Source organism: Macaca thibetana, chromosome 14 (assembly GCF_024542745.1).
Source record: "Macaca thibetana thibetana isolate TM-01 chromosome 14, ASM2454274v1, whole genome shotgun sequence".
Taxonomy (NCBI): domain Eukaryota; kingdom Metazoa; phylum Chordata; class Mammalia; order Primates; family Cercopithecidae; genus Macaca; species Macaca thibetana.
Genome location: NC_065591.1, coordinates 13,137,940 through 13,160,444, shown reverse-complemented (window position 1 = coordinate 13,160,444; position 22,505 = coordinate 13,137,940). Strand labels below are relative to the sequence as shown.

The window sequence follows — 22,505 nt, the reverse complement described above, 5'->3', positions numbered from 1 at the left end:
CCTCCACGTACACTACGTACTATCTACACGATCTCATCCACCACTTCAGGTTCATTTAATCTTTTATTCAGCAAGTGTTGATTGTGTGTGTGCTGTGTAAGCTCTGGAGACACCAGACATTAACCAAGAGCCCCGTTTTCACAGAGCTCACATTTGCCATCTACCACCATCCTGACAGTTTTCAAATCACTATCTTCCACCCAGATCTCTTTTACTGAGACAGCCTCAGCATCTACTTCCTTGTCTCACCAAAAAGGAATTTACATCTTCTCTTCCAACTCAAGCCATTTCCCCTCCTGTGTTCCTGAGGTCAATTGATGCCCATATAGACTTTGGGCCACCCAAGACTGAACCCAAGCATCATTCTTGGTTTCCACCCTCTCTAAGTCACACAGAATCATCCTCCACTTATTCTCCTTGCTCTGGTTTCTCAACTGAGTCCGCTGTCCTCATCCTCCTCCTTTGAACCACGCCACCCCTCACCTGCATCCGGCGTCAGCCTCCTGCCACGTCCCCAGCTCTGAGCCTGCCCCATGCATCTCTTGACTAGATGACAGCCAGAGGGATTTTTCTAAAGTACAAAGTCATCATGTTACTGTTCTGCCTAAACTTATTCAGGCTCTCCTTTGCCCTTGGGCTAAAGTCCAAATGCTTTAGCAACGCTTACAAAGCCCTGGAGATGAGCAGCTCACCTCTCCCGCCCCATCCCTCCTCACCCTCCTCTTACACTTGATCCAGAGACATCCGGAGCCTCTGTGAGCTCCATCTGCCTGGAAGGCTGCTCTCTGCCTGCTTCCCACCCTCCTATTTGTCCTGTTTAGCTCCCAACCCCACTTCAGACCTTCATTTAGATACCACTTCCTCCAAGAAGCCTTATCTGGCCTCATCTCCCCAACCCCTTCTAGATTAGGGGACCTCCTCCAGGCTCTCACCACACGCACATCTCAGTATCACATCACTCACCCATCCACAGCACAGTTACATGTCTCCCTGTTCATCTTATTCAATGGACTTCATATTCATTCCCTAGTGCTGTTGTAACAAATTACCATGAACTTAGTGGCTTAACATAACACTGACTTATGATTAGACAGTTCTGAGGTCAGAGGTCCTAAAATCCAGGTGTCAGCAGGGCTGAGTTCCTTCTGGAGGCTCCAGGCAGATCCCATTTCCTTGCCTTTTCCAGCTTCTAGAGGCCACCTGCCTTGCTTGGCTTGGGACCTTGGCCTCCACCTGCCAAGCTCTCCCACTAACTCTGACCCTCTTGCTTCCCACTTGGGAACACATTGGGCGCGCTGAGTAATCTCTCCCTACCAACAACTTTGACTTAATCACATCTGCAAAGCCCTTTTCACTGCATAAGGTAACATATTCACAGATTCTAGGGATGTGGACATTGTTGAGGTGCCATTGTTCTGACTACCACAAATCCGAGCTCCTCAAGGCCAGGGGCAGCCTTTTGCCCACTCCTGAATCCCCAGCATGTCGCACGGTACCTGGCCCAAGTAAGTGCTCATTAGCTGTTCTATCAATTAATGGGTCAGTTAATGAACAAGGGTATCGGGGCTGTCTTCTTAAACTCAGCAAAAAAGCACTGGTCCTGGGAAAACACTCACCCCATGTCTGAGAAGCTAAAGTCGTGGGTGATGAATGGGTGCAAGGCAACCAATGACAGTGATTATTGGCCTCACGTGTCTCAGCATTACAGTGGGCAGGTGAGTGCCTTCAGAAGAAATGGGTCTTTCTCAAAGCTACCAGCTCCTGCTCAGCCTGGCCCCTCACCCTCAGGAGAAGTCTGCATAGTCCAGCAGCAACGAGAGGGGCGAGTGGCCTCTCGCCTGATTGTGTGTGTGACATCGAAGTCTATACCACATGGAACATGCATGACAGCTGAGCACGAGCGACCCTGAAAGCACACAGCAACTAAAATAATTAGGCAAGGCCACTGACACATGTGAGGCACTGCTTTTAAGCATTTAACATATTCTAACTCATTTACCCTCCAGTAAGTTTATGAGTATTATTATGCCCATTTCACAGAGGGGAAAAACTGAGCTCCACTGAGGTCAAATAACTTGCCCAAGGTCACACAACTATTAAGTGGCAGAATCAAGATTGGAACTCAGGCATCCCAGATGCAGAGTCAGCTCTGAAGTGCTATGCTGTGCTCAGCAAGTCCAAGTCAGTAAGTCCCAGCATCAGGGATGATCTGCACAGCCACTTGGCTCTGCCTCGCGCTTCCCTGTCCACCCTCAGCATAGCAATGTGGAGAGAGAAACCAGATGGAAAAGGAAGAGTCCAAGGATCTGGGGGGTCACTGAATCTGGGGGTTGCTGGATCTGTGGGTCACTGGATGTGGGAGTTGTGGGATCTAGGAGTTGCTGGATCTGAGGATTGCTGGATCTGGGGGTCACTGGATCTGGGAGTCGCTGGATCTTGGGGTCACGGGATCTGGGGGTCACTGGATCTGGGAGTAACTGGATCTGGGGGTTGAGGGATCTAGGGTCACGAGATCTGGGGGTCTCTGGATCTGGGGCTCACTGGAGCCCACTCCACACCTCCTCCACCAGAACAGCCTCACGGAAGACCTGCACGCTTCCCAGAGCGGCACTGTGCTCATGGAAAGATCAGGGCACAAGATGTGGCAACTGGTTCTGCCCAATGCGATTTGTGGGCCATGCCTGGATCCTAGATCCTGATTTGAACAAATCAAAAGTAACAAGACATTTGTGAGATGATCAGAAATTGGAGCTCTGACTAGTGATTTGATACTCAGTAAGTATAAAAACTAGATAAGAACAGGTTTTTCTGACTCCTACGGTTAAACTTGTGCCCCACAACAGAGGTCCCCAACCCCCAGGCCATGGATCTATACCAGTCTGTGGCCTGTTAGGAACTGGGCCTGACAGCAGAAGGTGAGGGGCAGCAGGCGAGCATTACCTGCCGCCTGAGCTCCGCCTCCTGTCAGATCAGCCGCAGCAATAGATTCTCATAGCGGAGCGGACCCTATTGTGAATTGCACATGTGAGGGATCTAGGCGGTGCACTCATGAGAATCGAATGCCTGAGATCTGAGGTGAACTAATTTCATCCCAAAACCATCCCCCACCCCCATCCCGGCCCATGGACAAATTGTCTTGCACGAAATGGGTCCTTGGTGCCAGAAAGGTTGGGGGTCACTGCTCTACAAAAGTAGTTTCTTTTTTTCCTTTTTGAGACAGGGTCACACAGCATCACCCAGACTGAGGCGCAGTGGTGTGACCACAGCTCACTGGACTCAAGAGATGCTCCCACCTCAGCCTCCCGAGCAGCTGGGACTATAGACATGGACCAAGACACCTGGCTCATTTTTTAATTTTTTAATTTTTGTAGAGATGAGGTCTCGCTATGTTGCCCAGGCTGGTCTTGAGCTGCTGGGCTCAAGTGATCCTCCCACTTTGGTTTCCCAAAGAGCTGGGATTGCAGGCATGAGCCACCACCCAGCCCTTTAAAAGACTAGTTTTCAAATGTTCAGCAGAGCTCTGTGGGGCTGCAGGGTTAAACTCTGAGCGTAAATAGGCCTCGGTGAGTACCAGGACTCAGTTTTAATTTTTTCGTTCTGATCATGTGGTCACAGTTTTTTTTAAAGAGTCCATATCTTTTAGAGATAAATATGAAAATGCTTATAAATAAAATGGGAAGATGTCTGAGTTTTGCTTACTTTTGGGGGAGAATAAGATTGGCCAAGAGCTGCTGATGGGGGCTCTAGCTTGGGGATGGGCACCGGGGGTCATGGGACCATTCTCTCTACTTTTGTGAGTGCTTGAAATTTTCCAAAATTAAAAGAATTCTTTCAAAAGGTTCAACTTCTTACTCTACTCCCAGGATCTAAGGAGATTACAACCACCTTCACTCCATCAGTCCTGCTCTGAAAACAGATTAAATTATCAACATTTCCCTTGCCAAAGGATATTTGCAACTGTCGAGGACAGACATAAAGAACGGCACTAAGATTTTCACCTGCCGGGGCTTGGGTGAGGAGGAAAGACTTTGACAGCTTCCGTGCAACTGGGCCATGAAGCAGGGGGTGGGTCCAGGATGGAGAAGATCCAAAGTCTAACGTTGTAAAGATGTGCTGATTTCCCAGCGCTGTCTCTGGGGAGCTCCGGCAACACCAGAGGGCAAAGCACAGCTGAAAGCTCAGAGCTGCGGTCCCAGGCCCTGGGGTGAGTGGTCCCCCAATGGCAGGAACAGAGGGGAGTGATGTTGTGTCTCCATGTGGAGTTGGGGGGTTGCTCAGGTATACGGACCTGGTCCCACTTTAAAGCCAGGGGACCGGCCTCTTATACCCTTAGCCAGTCAGTTGTTAGCTGTAAGGTTGGGGCGGTGTAATTTAAACTCCCAGAAGAGAGCGGATGTGAGCCTTTAGCAATAAACAATTATAGCAGCTGGAGAATGGATGGTCCTCCCAGCAGAGTGGATCTGGGAAGTAGCGGACACCATCGGCCTCTCCCCCGGGGAGCCCCATCCTGCTGCCAGTCACTGACCCTTAGAGCTAGAGGAGCCCCAGACACTTCTCTTGCAGTCTGGAAATGCATACACACAGAGGGACTAGTTCAAGAAAACAGAGGCCCAGAGAGGAGAAGGGACTTATCGAGGGCCACAAAGGGCCAGGACTAGAATCCAGATTCTTGACCCCATCCTTGGACGGAGGCCTCCGTTTCCTGCAGGTCTTCCAGCTGCTTGGGGGTGAACTCTGTTTACACCAGGCACACTGTCTGGAAGCACCAGGAGGAGGCTGGTTCAGTACGGTCATAGGAGGTTTTCTAACCGGCATTCACTGAAAAACTGATCCTCTAAGGGACCCCACTCCCCAACACCAGCCTGCCTGTCACTCAGCACCTCTCAGTTCCTGCCTTTCTGTCCTTAACATGCATGCACACACATGCACACACATGCACGCGCACACACACACACCCACGCACGCACGCACACACACCCCCCCTGAGAGGCTCTCTCTGTCCTCTAGGGCTCCACTGCACAGTCTGATGAGGGTCACATTATTCGTGCCACGTTTCCTCTGCGTGCTCACCTCCCATGGACACATCTTACTCACTCCTGCCTCGGTCCCTGCAGCGTCCGGTGTAGAAACTCCATGAACAAATCCATGAATGACAGTGCTGGATCTCGGATCACCAGCTCAACACACTCAGCGCCTTTCTTCCCTCATGACCCCGTGCCCCCACCCCAGGGCCCCCGAGCCCTCATGGCTCTCTCCCTCTGTAAGCAGGATGGGGATGGAGGCAATAAACTCACCACCCCAGATGACAGGGACGGGGTGTATCGTGTCTTAACCGAGAACCCGACGAGGACAAGGTGGAGGCTTGCTGGTGGGATTCTAGACACACAACAGGCCAGTGGCGACTGTGGCTGACATTGATTGCTATATGCCAGGCCCTGTCTGTTGCAAGCATTGTTTCAGCTACTCCCTACCACCTACCCCCCAGGGACAGGCAGTGGCCCTCCCCATGAGAAGGTGAGGGAAGACTCAGATGCTGAGGTGTAAACAACCTGCCCACGGTCAAAGCTCCGGGGAGCAGAGCCAGGACTTTGCACAGGGCACCCGTTCTGGCCGACAACGTCCAGGGCTCATGGCCGGGCCCACTCTGCTGCTCTGCTGGGGGCTTCTGGAGGGTCCTACCCAGCTCTGTCCCTGTCCTACCTCCCCTCCCAGAACTGAAGGAACAACGAGAATACATACGGGACCAAGGCATCGTGTGGCCCCGTGCACAGCATTGTCCTGAGCTGGCTGAGGGCACTGGCGGGGGGCAGGGCAAGGCTAAAAAAGTTCTTCCATGCCCCCAAGCAGCCTGCTGCCTGCCCTCATCTGTCAGCACACTGTCACCTCCTAGCAGCCCTGCACAGGTCCTGGAGGTGGGCCGGGACAGCAGGGAATAAGTGTTCTAAGGAATCAGAGTTCATGCTTTGTCTTGAAAAAGCAGACAAGAGAGTCAGAACAAACTTTTCCCCATGATGACTAAGGTCTGCCCTCTGCAACTCCTTCCTCTCCTGGTTGTATAAAATTCCTTGTAGCAGCTCCCTATTCCATGAGACAAGCATTACATTAAAGTTGGAAGGGACCCTAGAGACCATCACTCAATTTCCATTCCCACTGTGATACGCACACGAGCAAATCACAAGCGGAGAAAAGGCCAAAAACCAGAGCCCAGGACCAGAAATTCAAACCTTCAAGGCCACTTTGCCCAAAAGCAGACCCCATAGAATACCAATTGCATAGAACCACCAGACTATGAGAAAAAAAGATTCTATGGCCAGCCGAGTGCAGTGGCTCACGCCTGTAATCCCAGCACTTTGGGAGGCCAAGACAGGCAGATCACCTGCAGTCGGGAGTTTGAGACCAGCCTGACCAACGTGGAGAAACCCCGTCTCTATTAAAAATACAAAATTAGCTGGATGTGGTGGCACACGCCTGTAATCCCAGTTACTCGGGAGGCTGAGGCAGGAGAATCACTTGAACCCGGGAGGCGGAGATTGCGGTAAGCCAAGATTACACCACTGCCCTCCAGCCTGGGTGAAACTCCATCTCAAAAGTAAAAATAACAAATAATAAATAAATAAATAAATAAAAAGATTCTATGGCCAATTAAGTTTGGGAAATGCCCTTAATACTAAGACAGGGTGTGCCACTTGTAGAAAATCTCAGCACCTTTCATATGAGAAAAAGGGTGAAGAGGATATCCATGGTTTCCCAAACTTATTTGACCATGGAACCCTTGGACTGCAGATCCATCAGGACCAATGTTCCATGGAATATACTTTGAGGAAGGTTATTCTGGATTCTTGAATCCAACACCCTAGTGGATATTTGACCCATTCCTGCTGCCACAGCTCTCACAAGTGAATGTCTAGGTGGAGGTGCAGCTCCAGTGCCCAGGCACTCACTCTCCCCGTGGACAACCAGTTCCATCTGAGGCAGCCCTACTAAGAAGCCTCTCTTCTCCTGTTCTTTGCAGTGGAGTCCAGGCCTGGGTCCAGGGATTGTCCTCCCAGGTATGCAGAGTCTAAGTGAAGCCGGTGGCTAATCTGGTTCAGGCCTCTGCCACCAGATACATCCCTTAGTCCAGCCAGCTGTGTCAGAAGGACTCCTGAAGGCTTGGGAGCTGAGAGAGGGACAGTTCCCAAGCATAGCTGGGCAGAGTCATGAAGAGAGTCATGCAGCACTGTGTCTATGAGCTCAGCTTCTGAAGCCCATGAAAGAGGGAGACCCTCTGCCCACTCGCCCCACTAAATCAGGGGTTGTCACTGCAGGCCCATGGAGATACCGATCAGGGGGTCCCACCCAGCAGCCCAGGCCCAGAGCACTGGTGATGGAGTAAGACCACGCGTGGTTCCAATTCCAGGCACTTCCTCACTGTGTGACCATGGCCAAGGCAGGCAACCTCTCTGAACCTTGGTTTCCTCTTCTGTGCAGTGGTGCTGACTTCCTGAGTATTAAGGGAGGTTGCCCGGCAAAACTGCCGCCTGGCACAGCGCCCGGCAAACAGTGCTCACCCAACAGTGAGGCCCCATCTGGCTCTTTGGCTCTTGGTAATGTCCTTTCCTTTCCCCTCTACCCAATCCAGGATATAGTCACCTGGGCTATTTGTCCCTCCAGACTTCCCGAGGTTCTTTCCCTGCACCCCTGTGGAAAATGTGGATACTCAACGGAACTTCCTGGATCCACAAGTCAGACTTAAAAGTGAGAGGAATGCCCCTCCCTTTTCATTCATCCAGGAGAGAGTCTGAGACCAGCCCACTCTCTCTCAAGGATTTGTTCATTAGCCCCATCCCCATGGAGAAACCATCTCCGACCTCAGTCCCCACAAGCCAGCTCCCTTTCTTCCCTGCCCAGCTCTCCACTTTCTGGGACAGAAAGGCTACACTGGATTTTCTCACCAAGTCCCCAGGCAGCCCCCAAGCCCTCGTGCATCCCGCGGCGTCAGTATACACAATACCGGGCTCTGTCTGCAGGTCGTGTGTCCAGCACCCTTCTAAGTTTTTTTCCAACTCCTTTCATGCCCATGAGAACATCCAGAACCTTCATTTTCAATTGTTGAGCCAACAGTGCATGAAGGACTTAAGCCCCAGGCTCTGGAGCCAGCCTGCCATGCTTCAAGTCCAAGTCACTTATTGGCTGTGTGACCATGGGCAAGTGGCTTAACCTTTCTGAGCCTCATCTGCAAAATGAGAGTGAGGACAGTATTTACCTCATAGGGTTGGAATGAGGACAAAATCAGGTAAAGCATGTAGAAGGTTTATCTCAGTGCCTGGAGCAGGGAAAGTATTTGTAAATGCTAGCTTCGCTAATTATGGACTTCCTGACTCAGTGTTGGCTCATAAAAAGTCCTTGGTGGAAGACATTTTCTTCCCTTCTCTCCAGGAGGCATGGGTACTACCACAGGAGGTAGGACAATTATTTCCCACCTGCCTTCAGTCACTCATCTTGGACCAGTGGATGGAGACTGTTTACAAAGCCCCTCCATCAACCCGCACCTCCCGCACCTCCCAACTCTTCCAAACTGCAGTCTGGCCACTTTGGGTGAGCTGTGGTCTTCCACTGGTTGTGAAGTTTGCCTGGTCCTTGTTTTACTGCCCCAAAAGGAACTGTGTCTCTGCAACCCCAGAAAGGCTGTAAGCAGCAATTACTCCCATCCTCAGGGGCCAGATTATTCCAGGTCAAATCAAGACCAGGGATTGCTGGACAGGGCAATCACAGTTCTGGAAAGATCCAATCCTGTAAGCAGAGGTGATTGGCAGAGGCTCACCCAGCCACAAGCCTCAAAAATGAGATGGGTTCTGATGGCCTTTCTCCCTGTCCTGCAGCCAGGACCCCCAACCAGCGTCAATTAAAGCAGAAGCCACAGTTATTCCCAGCCATTGTGCTAGGGGGCTCCCGTCACGGCAAGTCCTCAGCCCAGTCCAGCCCTGGCAGACAAGTCCACCCCAGAGCACGACCCAGCCCAAGCTCCTGGCTCGTCGGCACAAGAAGTCCCAGAAGAGGAGCAGCCTTCTCAAGGAGCTGGGGGTGAGCATCCACTTCCCAGGGTCCCAGCAGTGGGAGGAAGAGGAGAGGGGGATATGAGGAGGATGCTGGGGGACGCCAAGAGGAGAAATGGAAAAGAGAAAGGCTCCAGCTTTCCTGCTGAACATTCATCTGAGCTGGAAAAGGCCTTGAGGATTGGAGAGAATCTGCCCACACCTATACTGCCTTGTGAGGTTCGGACAGGGCCCCGTCCTGGGGAGAATGGCAGGAGAAGGCTGCCAGCTCCAGGATACACAGCTCCCACCCATGGGGCCCTTGGCAGCTTCAGCTCTTTCTGCAGGAAATCCTGGGGAGTGGTCCTTCTTAGAGAGCCTGGGCTCTGGGATCCCTAAGAGGATGGAAGGGACTCAGCACAGCCAGTAGGTCCAGGGCACCAGTGGCCTCAATTAGAGCCAGCCACTGATGCCCTCACCCCAGCCATTCTTTCTTCCCTACCCAGGCCTTCCACATCACCATCGCTCTGCTGCACCTGGTCTTTGGGGGCTACCTGGCCTCTACAGTCAAGAGCCTTCACCTGGTGGTGCTGAAGTCTTGGTATCCATTCTGGGGGGCTGCCTCTGTGAGTAGAAGGCAAAACACAGACCGGGTATGGGAGTCTGCAAGGCAGGCCTGCAGGAGGCCCTGGCATTGGGGACAGGATGCAAGATGGGACAGAGACAGCTAATAGAAGTGCGGCAGAAACCAGGCCCTTTCTCCAGTGTTCCTATCTCTGCTTCTCTTATCTCAGTCACCATGGAAATAGCTCCTTCCAGGAAGGCCCTGTCAATTCTGAGTCCCAAGAGAGCATTTGGAGGCTATCCACTCTCCTATAATTGAATATGTGCATTTGGCAAAGAGGAGGGTGAGCAGGACCCAGGGACAGCTTCATTCTTCCCCGGCCTTCTGAGCAGCCAGGCTGCCCCTGGATCCAGCTACAGGTGCCCTGTTGGGGTTGGGCTACAAAAACACACAGGGTGTAAGGTGTGGCTCCTGTCCTCCCAAGGCCATCAGCCAGAATGGGAGATGACACTGGACCAGTGCATGTACCATTTCCCGGAAGCTCTACATTCCTTCAGGTCTCCAGAGAGCCCACCCCATTCCTGACTCCCAGGTGGAGTCCTGCCTATGTGCTAAGTCCAAGCTCCACGGCACTGTCTTGGGCAAGTATCCCAATCCACCTTTCACATCAGTCCCCTGTGCCCACTGCCCACAGGATGGGGCTTTCACTGCACAGGGATAGAACTTTCTACACATGCAGTGTTTACTCACCCTGTGCTCCCAGGGACTAGCCCATAGTAGGTGATCAGTGAACATTGGAAAGAAAGATTGCAGAGGTGCTCCCAGAGACCTTGGAAGCAAGAACTCATATCCTCCAAACTGCAAGATTCAGGAAAAGAGAAAGGGGTCGGGGTAGAGGGGATAGTGCCACTGATCCCAGAGGGACAGTTTGGGTTTGTAAAATGAGGGAAGCAGGAGGGGCTAAGAGGGAGTTCTAAGTGCAGGGCACAGCTTGGTCCAAGGTGTAGAGACAGGAGCAGGTACGGCGGTTTATGCACATTGGAAGATGTGAGGTGGGGCAGCGCCTGGGATGGGCCACATGGCAGGCAAGAGGAGCTCACTTTGCCGGAGGAATAGTATTCTCCACCCCACTGGCTGCCAAGGGTTGATTTTCTTGGAGAATAGGGGTAGGGTGGGAATTTGTGGGTTTTGAGGAACCCCGGCTTCTCTCCTTTGACTTTCAAATCTGTCCTGCAGTTTCTCATTTCAGGGATCTTGGCGATAACAATGAAGAACTTTTCTAAAACTTACCTGGTGAGTGGGTGCACTGAGATCATTCTCTTCCATCCGAGCATGGGGGAACTTTGTTAAGGGCATCTGTGTGTAGGGGTGATTGTGAGGGTACTTCTCCAGGACTTGCTAAGAGCAGGCTCTTGCCTTCAGGACAACAGAGGATGTCCAAGCAGAAGGGTCCAGATGCAGACAGGCCGACAGATTTGGCTGTGGGAGGAAAGGAAGCACGATCTGAAGCTTCTCTCTTTCCAGTGCAGTGAGGCAGAGAAGGAAATGGCTCCCAGGCACCCTGATCCGTCCGTCTAGGACATAACTTTTCTTCCTCTCAAATCTCCTGAGTTTTAACATTAATCACCACATAGCCTGCAAGCCCTAGCCTCCAGCTGGATTTGCATCTACTTCTCCTCTCTAAGAGCCAGGCAGATGGAACTGTGGTCCTCCCTGTTCTGCCTGTGCTGGCCACTGCCCAAACACTTTGCCCTCTCCCCTGCACACATGGCTCCCGTGTTTGACTTACTCCGGACCACTCAAGACAATCTGTATGTCTTGTCCTGCCGGAGGTCTTCTCTGACCTCCATGGCTGCCTTCCGTGCTCGCACACTCTGTGGACTTACCTGTCTCTGCCATACACTAAGTTCTGTGTGGGCAGAATGTGTCTGAGCATCTTGGTAGCCCAAGGTGGCCCAAGTAGGCACAGAGTAGACACCTAGCACAAGACTGGATGGGTGGAGGTGGATGGATGATGGAAGGAACATCCCTGCAAATCACAGCCCACACCCAGGTCTTCCCACCGCCCCTCCTTCTGCCCCCGAAGCCCGAGCCAGGTCTTTCCCTATTTGTGTCCCTCAGCCTGGCTAGGCTGTGGTTGCTTCCTGCTTTCTCAGAGGGCACAGAGAATAGAACGATGGTTGTTCAGTTTACCCAGCAGAGGCAGGAGACGCTTGACAAAGACGTGCCCATTCCCCAGACCTCACCCTCCTGGGCTGAGCCCCTTTTAGAACCACAGGCCTCCTGCTTTGTATACCTGTGCATAAGGACACTCCTACTGTAAAGAAACCCATTCCAGTATGAAAGGCTACAGATTCCACACGTGCATAGTCTTTCCTCACTAGGAAGGTTTGCACTTGGCAAGAGGCTCTTGGAATGATGCTTAACTGGAGAGGACGATGAATACAGGCATTTCAGGGACAATGGCAGGTGGGCAGAGAAAAGGGGCTGGCACTGGGATATGTGAGGATAGGGCACTTTCAGAGCTCCTCCTGCCCTTTCTGGTGGGGAAGGGGCTGGATGAGGGGTCACTTGTTTGTCGAATCCCTGACACTTGGCATAGCTGATGTAGGATGGTCGGGGCTGGCTTTGAGCGGGAGAAGGCAATGGGGCATCCTTTATTGCAAAGCTCTTGGATCTGAAGGCAGCTCTCAGGTTCTCCCGATTTGTCCCACAGAAGACGAGGGCCAGCTGGGCCCTCCTCAGTGGTCAGTGGCTCAGCTCCTGTGTGAGGGGCTGAGGGGCCAGTGACAGGCAGAGTCTCCCCTGAGGCTACAGAGGAAACTACTGGCAAGCATCAGGGGAGGACCTAGCCCCAGGTCTCCACCCTTTGGACAGCTGTTACCTTTATTTTTCACCTATAGAAGATGTTGTGCCTCATGGCAAACCTCATCAGCCTCTTTTGTGTGCTGTCTGGCCTCTCCGTCATCACCAAGGATCTCTTTCTGGAGAGCCCATTTGAGTCCCCGATCTGGAGAATGTACCCCAACTCCACGGTGAGTACCCAGGCCTAGAGCGTCCTCTGACTTCAGTGAAGGTGCTGCCTTGGGTTTGGCCAACAGGAGGTTTCTAGCTCACAGAAAGCCTCTTCTGGAGCCCAGGTGTGGGCCGCTGAGCCCTTGGCCAACCCATCTCTGTCCCTCCCAAGGTGTGGTGGAAAGGGGGGTGCTGGGCTGCCCCTGATCAGCATCACTGAATCTAAGTCCACTTTTATAGATGGGGAAATGGGGCCAGAGACGGGGAGGAGCCTGCCTGAGGTCAAGCAGCAACTTGGCCGCAAATCCAGGACCACAGCCTGAAACTGCTGATTTCCCAGCCAGGGCTCTAAGCATGGTGTCCCTGGTGGCCCCTGTGATCCAGGAGCCTCCCAGCAGCCTTGCAAAGCTGGCCAAGTCCACTTTGTTACCCTCAACTTCTGGGAGTGAACACTGAGGTCCAGAGAGGCTAGGTTAGTGGGTCTCGGACTCCAAGCCTGGTGCTCTTTTCACCATGCCACTGCTGCCTCTGAAGCAGAAGGCAGACTGCTGGGTGCCTCTGGGTCAGGCTCCAAGAATTATTTATTTATTTATTTATTTATTTAGAGACAGAGTCTCACTCTTATCATACAGGGTGGAGAGCAGTGGTGTGATCTCGGCTCACTATAACCTCCACCTCCCTGATTCAAGTGATTCTTCTGCCTCAGCCTCCCGAGTAGCTGGGATTACAGGCGTCCACCACCACACCCAGCTAATTTTTGTATTTTTAGTAGAGACGGGGTTTCACTATGTTGGCCAGGCTGGTCTCGAACTCCTGACCTCAAGTGATCCTCCCTCCTCAGCTTCCCAAAGTGCTGGGATTACAGGCCTGAGCCACCGCACCCACAAGTGTTCTGACCATAGTGGTTTGCTATTCCTTATCTCCTCCCAGCACATACACACACGTGCATACACATGCACATCACACGCAAGTGTGAGCATGCACGGACACACATGTGCGTGCACACACACACACATACATATGCTTCCCCGTCAAATGCATGTGATACTAGATGTCTCTCAGCTGCACAGCTCTTCCCCTCCCCTGCTGTAAAATATGCTCCCTCACTCTGGGACTAGGTATCCCCATCTGTCAAGTAGGCTTAGATCAGATGACCCTAAGGCTACTTTCAGTCTTACCAGGGACCCATGAGATTCTCTAGCCGTCAAACATCAGGCCAATGCTCACCAAAGACCTATAAGTGCCAGGCATTGAGTGTAGGGCAGTGACCAAGACAGACCCACTCCCCATCCCACAGAGACCCACCCTGCCCTCCCCACGCACACCTGCGAGCTGAAGCCCCAACTGCCTTCTGCTGTGGATCTGACCCCTGCCGGGCTAAGCCCACGTAATGGGTGCAGACACCCAGAAAGGTCTCGCCCTGCCTTCCATCCCTCTCCCCTCTCAGGTCCACATCCAGAGGCTGGAGCTGGCCTTGCTCTGCTTCACGGTCCTGGAGCTCTTCCTGCCAGTGCCCGTAGCTGTCACAGCCTGGAGAGGGGACCGTCCATCTGCAAAGGTAAGACAAGGGTTTGTCTTCCCAGGAAGACCAAAAAAAAAATGGGGGCACGAGGCAGCAGAGGGCTCAGAAAGGAAAGAAATGTGAAGGTTACAAGAGGAACGTGTTTCGTTCATTCCTCACTTTGCTGAACATTCATTAAGTGACAGCCCACAGTCTGGTAGGGGAGCCAAGGCATGGGGGCAAGAGAGGAGGCCAATCCAAGGAGAAGAAGGTGAGGCTGCCTGAGAGGAAACTCCGTGGGTGCCCAGAACAACAGGCTACTGTGCTACCAGCTCTGAAGGCCCTGGGGAAATTGCATCACAGAGGCCTGTGGTGACTGGGCAGGGTTCAGACCCACAGGCATAAATGGAAAAGGGACTTTCAGCAGAGCAACGACAGCACGAGCACTGGCTTGGAGACAGGACAGAGAAGGCCTAGGGAAGCTACAGTGTGTGTGGAGTTTGGCTGTGGTGGAAACAAGTGAGAGACAGTCATCAAAGATTGAGCATTTAAGGAATTCCAGGGACTCTGTTAAGCACTATATTGATGCATCAATCAATGCATCCATCAATGGATGGATGGATGGATGGATGGATGGATGGATGGATGGATGGATGATGGATGGATGGATATAGACGTGCAGATATACAGATAAATATAGCTGTATTTAACTTTATCTTCTCAACAACCCTTTTTATTTTGAGACTGAGTCTCACTCTGTTGCCCAGGCTGGAGTACAGTGGCAAGATCTCAGTCCATTGCAACCTCCACCTCCCAGGTTCAAGCAATTCTCCCACCGCAGCCTCCCAAGTAGCTGGGACTACAGGCACGTGCCACCACATCTGGCTAATTTTTGTATTTTTTTAAGTATGGATGAGGTTTTGCCATGTTGGCCAGGCTGGTCTCAAACTCCTGACCTCAAGTGATCTGCCAGCCTTGGCCTCCCAAAGTTCTGGGATTATGGGCATGACCCATTGTGCCCAGCCCTCAACAACGCTTTGAGGTACTTAAATCCCCATACTACAGACTAGCAAGCTGAGGTTCAGAGCGGTCACATCACTTCCCAAGGCGAAGCAGCCAATCAGGAAATCCAGGACTCAGCCTGAGCTATGTCTAACCCACAGTCTCGCCCTCATCTACCCACGGGGAAGGCAGAACGGCCGACTGGGGCTAGATATATTTTAAAATAGAAGGCAAGTCTCTCCTCACCCCAAAGATCCTCAGCAGTTCAGGGTAAGGATATTTTATAAAAGAAATCAATAAATAAAAAATAAAGACCCTGACCAGAAGTGATCTCCAAGGTTCATTTCTTTAAAGAAAAAAAAAGATCATATTACAATCTCAACTGTAGAACACTATTTTTGAAAGTGCCAAATCCCCCATAATTCTGCAAGTTGGACGCTGATTTTCGTGTTAGTGACCTCATCACACACCGAGTGTTCACGTAACGCATATATAAGTTGATGGCCTCTGAGTTTCATTTACATCAAGCAGAGAAGTTGTCTTTGTGAATTCCTGGCTGCCTGACAGGAAGTCTTCTCATTAAGACATCAGAAAGCCAGATGGTGGCCTTGAGTCACTGAGGCCAACCCCACTTTTAAGGATAGGGAAAACTGAGGCCCCACACCTAGCTGTAGCTATGAGCCGTAATTGTTCCTATTTATTGACCTTTGCTGTGTTCCAGGCACCATGCTAGTGCTGCCGGTGGCTGTATTCATTTTCTATTGATGTTGTAGTAAATTGTCACAAATTTGGTGGCTTAAAATGGCACCTATATTATCCTACAGTTCTGGAGGTCAGCAGTCTGAAATGAGTCTCAAGGGCTCAAATCAAGGTGTGTCACCAGGACTGCATCCCTTCCGGGGGCATCGAAAAGAATCTCTTTCCTTGTCTTTTCCAGCTTCTAGAGGCTGCCTGCATTCCTTGGCTTGGGCCCCTTCTTCCACCTTCAAAGCCAGCATCACAACACCCTCCAATAACCCTGTCTCCCTCTTCTACCTTTAAAGACCCTTGTCATCATACTGGAAGAATCTAGGAGAATCTCCCCATCTCAAGGCCAATTGGAAACCTTAATTCCATCTGCAGCCTTAATTCCTCTCTGCCACGTGACCAGAGATTAGAACATGGACATCTTTTGTGGGCTGTGCTTCTGGCTGAGACCTCCTTGACTCTCACAGCCATTCTGGGAGGTAGGTTCTGCTTTTCCATTTTAAAGAGGAAAAAATGAAGCTTAGAAAAGTTAAGTGACTTCCCATGGTCTCAAGCCAGTAAGCAGCCATGCTAGTCTCCCAGTGGTCCCTGTGCCCTCCCCATCAGTAAGGATGGTGCCAGGGACAGGCTCTCCAACACTGAATTGGTGCCACCCTCACCACGAATCGGGGATGGAGGCGTGGCAGCAATCACTGGTGGACACTGTTGGCATCAGACCTGCCCCTAGAGTGTATCCTGGCTAGAAGGGACTTGGGCCATTACCTGGCCCCGCCCCCCTTAGGAAGCCCAACAGGGTGAGTGACTTGTCCCTGGTCACCAGGACACTGGTAGCGGGACAGGAACCAGGGCCCCATCCACTGACTCCCATGTGGGCCTCCCCTTCTCCCTTTTCAAGAACAAGGAGAGTGGAGGGAGTCACACGTTGGTCTATGGAAGTCGCTTCCTCTCTCAAGCCTCACTTTCCTCATTTTCATGGAGAACTTGAGTCTTCAGAAGTGAACTAGCAGAGAAGTGTTTCGGAAGCAGCCAGTCGCTCCACAGCTGTGAGCAGCAGGGACGGTGACTTTTCTTTTGCAGAATGACGACGCATGCCTTGTTCCGAACCCACCATTGCATCTCACAAGCCTGCCGGTGGAGCCCCCGCCATCCTACCAGAGTGTGATTCAACAGGACACACAACACAAGCAGCCTCAGAGGTGAAGAGGTTTGGCCCCGGCTCCCCAGACCTTCAGAACCCACACGTGGCCCCTTCTCCCTGGCATGGAGAGAAACCAGTTCCCAAGGGAGCTGTGACGGGCAAGGGGCTAACAGTGCTGCAGCTAGAACTGCCTGGCCTGGGAGTGGTAGCCCAGGCAGCAATGGTCCTATATACTTAGGCACTGGAGGAACTCCCAGGGGCCCCAGGAACATCTCAGCACCTGACTTGGTTGACCAGAGCTACCTCAGCCTAACCTGGGCACAACCAGGACCCATCACCCTCCTTGCCAGCCTCCAGAGCAAACTCCTGGGCCTGCAGACCCCAGGTGCTCCCCATGCCCTCTGACCTCCCTCGTCTGCCTTCTCTGATCAATGGTGGATGCACAGGAGGATATAAGGGGAGCCAGGAAGGAAGGTCTCCAGAGCGGCACAGGCAGGGGCTTCCCTTGCCTCAACCTACTAAGAGGTCTCTGGGGGAGCCTGTGTATCTGAATCCCTGGATTTAGGATGAGGGCAGCTGGGAGTTGAGTCCCATAGAAACTGTATACAGTTCTTCCTTCTGAACAAGACCCTCTGCATGAATCTTTTTGCCTCCCTGGGCCTCAGTGTCTCCAACTGTAAAGTGGGGGTGGGAGGATGACATGATCCAGGAGTCTCCCAGCTTGAAAGCTCTGAGGTCAGGAGAATTCAAGATCCCAGTTGTGACATCGAGGTTGCCAGTAAAACTTCAGCCTCGGGATTTCAGACCTCCTTGTGCTAAGTAAATAATGTGAGGGAGCGACCTGCCTTCCTCACTTTCCAAATTTTGGTCATCTGAGGATAGTCTTCAGGAGTTTTGCTTATTTGTGAGCTGCAATGTATTCTGGGTTTTTTCCACACTGGTTCTTTTTTCTATATTATTTTAAAGGGGCACTTTGTAGCAGCAAGATACGGGAAATCAGTATCCTTCCATAAACAGAGGCGAACCCCAGAAATAACAAACACGTGAAATAAAACGCAATTTTCCCCTCCAACCCCATGGTCTCACCCACTGCTTCCCTTCCTCTTGCTAGCTCTGCCCCAGCCACCATGGCTTCCTTGAGGTTCCACAGGCACCCCAGGGACACCCCTGCCTCTGAGCCATCACCCTTGCCCTTCCTCCACCCGGACTCTCTTTCCCCACATATTTGCAGAGCTCACTCTTTGAATCTTTACTGGGCCACCGACTCTGAGCCAAGTAAATGTTATTTAATCTCAATGTCATTTAATCCTCCCATCAATCTGTGACCTAGCTGCTGTTACTATTAACATCTCCATTTCATGCAGGATCAGAGAAGTTCAGCAAGTTTCCCCGGACATATGGGTAGTCACCGACGGAGCTGGGATCTGGACCCAGACTGCGAACTGAAGACCACTGCCTGACAATGCCCCAACTTGGTTGGAGCGTAGCCTCCGCTCTCCTGAAGTTGCACTTTCACTGGGAAGATGAGATTTGTACATGCAAAAGACTAGTGCGATGGTCTGTACAGCAAAGTCAGCCCTCATAGCTCCTGGGAACCCTGTCCTCTCAGATAAGCCATTTCTTACCCAGTTGACAGCTCGATACATGTGGTAGCCCAGATTTTTGTTTTGTTTTGTTTTGTTTTGTTTTGTTGAGATGGAGTCTTGCTCTGTTATCCGGGCTGGAGTGCAGTGGCACGATCTCAGCTCACTGTACCCTCCGCCTCCCTGGTTCAAGTGATTCTCCTGTCTCAGCCTCCCAAGTAGCTGGGACTACAGGCGCCCACCACCACACCCAGCTAATTTTTATATTTTTAGTAGAGACGGGTTGCACCATATTGGTCAGGCTGGTCCCAAACTCCTGACCTCAGGTGATCCACCTGCCTCGGCTTCTCAAAGTGCTGGGATTACAGGCGTGAGCCACCACGCCCGGCCTGGGACAGCTGTATCTTTAACACCTAATACTTGTTCTTCCTTCCTTTTACCAAGACAGCAAGCCCAGCGTGCAGCAGGCAATCATATAGAGCCAGAATTCCACAACACTGTTTTGTTCCCATTGGGTTTACTTTTATGTGTATCTTCCATTTATGGCAAGTGATACTGAATTTCTGTTTATGGTAGTGGTATCAAGTGCTCTAATATACATATGTAAGCTAAAACGGTGATAGTGGATATGGGGTTTTCTGAAGGAGTGATGAAAATGTTCTAATATTAATTGTAATGATGCTTGCATAAGTCTACCTATACTAAAAATCATTGATTTAAAAAAGAGGCCTTTTAAGGAAACATATTAAACAAATAATGACACAAAACATGAATGTTTTAGAGTCATGAACTTAGGCCAGGCGTGGTGGCTCACACCTGTAATCCCAGCACTTTGGGAGGCAGAGGTGCATGGATCACCTGAGGTCAGGAGTTCGAGACCAGCCTGGCCAACATGGTGAAACCCCGTCTCTACTAAAAATACAAAATAATTAGCCGGGCGTGGTGGCACATGCCTGTAATCCCAGCTACTTGGGAGGCCAAGGCAGGAGAATCACTTGAACCCAGGAGACAGAGGTTGCAATGAGCCAAGATCTTGCCATTGTACTCCAGCCTGGGCAATAAGAGTGAAACTCTGTCTCTATAAAAATAAATAAATAAAAATTAAAAAATAAAATCATAAAGTTAGATCTTGAAGGACTGAAGTCTAGAAAACAAAGAAAGTCGCTCTCTTCACTGCACTCGATAGAAGGGAAGTGGAAGGGTTTGCATTCTGCAGTTGAGATTAAAAGTTTACTGTAGCCCTTGAACCTAGAATTCTACTTCCTAATCTCGTTGAACTCTGGTGTTGGAAGAATCTTTGAGGATCATCTCACCAAACCCATCATGGAACAGATGGAGAAACTTGGCCCAGAAGGAGCTCACTGAAGTTACCTGGCAGACCTTTCATGGACATGAGGCTAGAACCCAGTCTTGAGCTATCGCTGCACTGCCCATGACATCCTTCCCCAGCCTGCCCCACCTGCTTTCCCAGGAGCCTTAGAGCAGAAACAAGGCCAACCCCTATCTGCATCTAGCACCTGAGTTCCTGGCTCCCAAATTTATCATCTCCCCTAGCCTATGAGATCAGTCTGCAAACTCTAATCCCAACCCCACCCCAGAAGCCTTAAAGAAACCCCAAAGTCACACCCTCTTCCTTCTCCGTCTCCATGACCTTAAGGCAGGTTAAGGAAGGCAGGACGGCATTGCACTCATTTATTCCTTCATTCATTCCACAGGTAAAGACTGAGTCCCTACAATGCTACGTCCAGGGGCAAACCACCATGAGCAAACCCCAGCCTCTCAGAGCTCAGACTGTGGTGGCGGAGGAAGGCACTAATCCAACGATTGCATCTGAGAACGTATAACTACCATAAAGGGAAATTGAGGGGCATTATGAGAGAATGTGATGGGGGACCTAATCTGGAATACAGGGCATGGCCAAAAGGAGAAGCTGTGTGAGAGGAGGCCTGCGGGTGTCTGAGCTGCCCTGCCCCTGACATTTCTTCTGCACAGAGACTTAGCTCTTCCCAGGCCAAAACCCTTAGCCTGCCCCTCACCACCCGATGGCTGTGATCCACTTCCTCCCCACCTCCTCACTTCCTTCCACACAGTCTGATTGCCTTGCATCCGTTCGGGAGCAGATTGCCCCCGCCGTGGGTCAGGCCCCTGCCAGGTGCTGGACGCTCTTATCAGTTAGTGTCCCCCAGAGAAACAGAATCAGTGGGACATATAGACTAAGACTCATTGCAAGGAATTGGCTTCTACGACTGGGGGGGCTGCAGGAGCAAGTGTACGATTGGCAGAGCAGGTGCTTGGGAAGGCAGAGAAGGACGGACATCAGAAGAGGTGAAGACGTGTCCAGGCTGCTGGACAGAGAGCCCCCTGACCAGGTGAAGGCCAAGAGCTTCAGGCCTTAGGATCCCAGGGTCCTCCCAGCTCTCTCTTCCTGAGTTCACTTGGAATTTGAGGCACGTTTTTGGTTTTTTGGTTTTGTGTTACTTTTTATTTTCCTTTTAATGTCTCTCACTTTTGCTTAGGGGAGGCAGCATGAGGCAGCGGGATGAACACTGGACAAGAGTCAGAAGCCATAGGTTCCAATACAATACAGGCCCAATTATTTATAGCCTCTCTGACCTGAGCCAACTGGAGGGTTGCTCCCGGGCCTCGTCACACAGGAGGCTTAGTAATTAAGCACAGGACCATGTGTGAAGACTCTAGGTAAGTGGTAACAAGCCATACAGACAGGTGTAGGCTGTGGAGTTGGTGGTGTTATTAACTAGCCTGGCAGACTGGAAGGGAATGACCTAGGAGACAAGGGGGAGATGCATCAGAAAGCAGGAAAAACCCAGGTTTTCTAGTCAGCTGTCTTGGATTCAGATCCCAGCTCCACTATTTATTAACTGTGTGATCCAAGCAAGTTACTTAACCTCTCTGGTCCTCAGTTTGCATAAGAGTGAAATGGAGATTGGGCATACCAAATTATAAATGGATGCTGGTAAGCATGAGGTTGTAGTGGTTGTCACCAGGTCCAAACTTCTTCCCTTACCTCTGTCTCATTAACTTACTTCCATTCCCCACAGCCTTCCAGCCCCAGGTAAGAACTTCAGCGTGTTTTAATGCATGTCGTGTTACAGGATGTTAGTGTGCACATATTTAACTTGTGTATATGGTATTGTTTTGTCTCATTTGGGTTCTGTTTTTCCCCCTCTCAGCCCTGTGTCTAAGATCCATCGTGTTGCTCTCTGTGGACATCCTGACCTTTGCTTTTAGCTGCTAAGAATTACACACAATCCATGTTTTACCAGTCACTCCTCCTGGTGACGTAGCTTCACTTTTCAGATGGGAAAACTGAGACCCAGGACATGGGGATCTGCCTGCGAATGTTCCTCCTCCTCCTGGGACCCCGGTTGTGTGTGCTGCAGGTGTCTGAAATGTCAAAAGCAAGACTCAGGCTCCAGCTCCCTCCAGGAGACTTGAGGCAGCCCAGCCCACAGTTCACCTGCCTTCTGAAGCCAGCTCTGACAGGGCAGCAGCAATCAGTGAGGGTCCCTCCTTCTGAAACCCCAGGGGTGCCACGGCAGAGCCCAGAGGAGACACCCTGGCAGGCTGAGACCCTGAGCAATGCCCATCCAGCAGAGAGGGGCTCTTTTTCCGGGGACAGCCAACCATCTTGGGAGTAAGTGGACCACCCAGTCTCCACAGACCCGCGCCCTTCCCAGGGCAGATCCCAAACAGCCACTCCCAATCCCAACAGTGATGCAGTCAGTAGAATTTACGGGGCCAAGGGTACATATCAGGGGAGGGATCGTGGAGCAGCAGGGAGGCCAGACAGATCTGCTCGGGTTTTCCTCCCTGGCCTCCAACTCTGAAAATTAGCAGCAAAGGGCTGGAGCTGCCACTGCCCAGGAAAGCACTGCTTGAATCCAGGATACGGAAGCAAACCTACATCCCCCTTGCCAGT

General features: G+C 51.4%; 2 protein-coding genes across 2 annotated transcripts in view; both read left to right on the top strand.

The window, feature by feature from the left end:
• TMEM109 (transmembrane protein 109) overlaps positions 1-22,505 on the top strand; it is a 135,075-nt gene that overhangs the window by 12,974 nt on the left and 99,596 nt on the right. The gene's annotated exons all lie outside the window — the stretch shown is intronic.
• Positions 1,620-19,060, top strand: MS4A10 (membrane spanning 4-domains A10). The gene is made up of 10 exons (XM_050759217.1): positions 1,620-1,715; positions 2,376-2,473; positions 4,109-4,204; positions 8,862-9,063; positions 9,521-9,640; positions 10,816-10,872; positions 12,483-12,614; positions 14,042-14,152; positions 16,922-17,040; positions 18,347-19,060. Exons 1-10 carry the CDS (start codon positions 1,620-1,622, stop codon positions 18,426-18,428), a joined length of 1,113 nt encoding a protein of 370 aa, XP_050615174.1. The 3' UTR covers positions 18,429-19,060.

Bases quoted from the DNA above. Each gene is read 5' to 3' on its own strand.
- MS4A10 (XM_050759217.1), top strand. From the start codon at position 1,620: ATGTCTGAGAAGCTAAAGTCGTGGGTGATGAATGGGTGCAAGGCAACC. The intron at 2,474-4,108 runs GTAACTGGATCT...AACGTTGTAAAG, and splicing joins GGGGGTCACTGGATCTGGGA to ATGTGCTGATTTCCCAGCGC. The intron at 12,615-14,041 runs GTGAGTACCCAG...CTCCCCTCTCAG, and splicing joins GAATGTACCCCAACTCCACG to GTCCACATCCAGAGGCTGGA.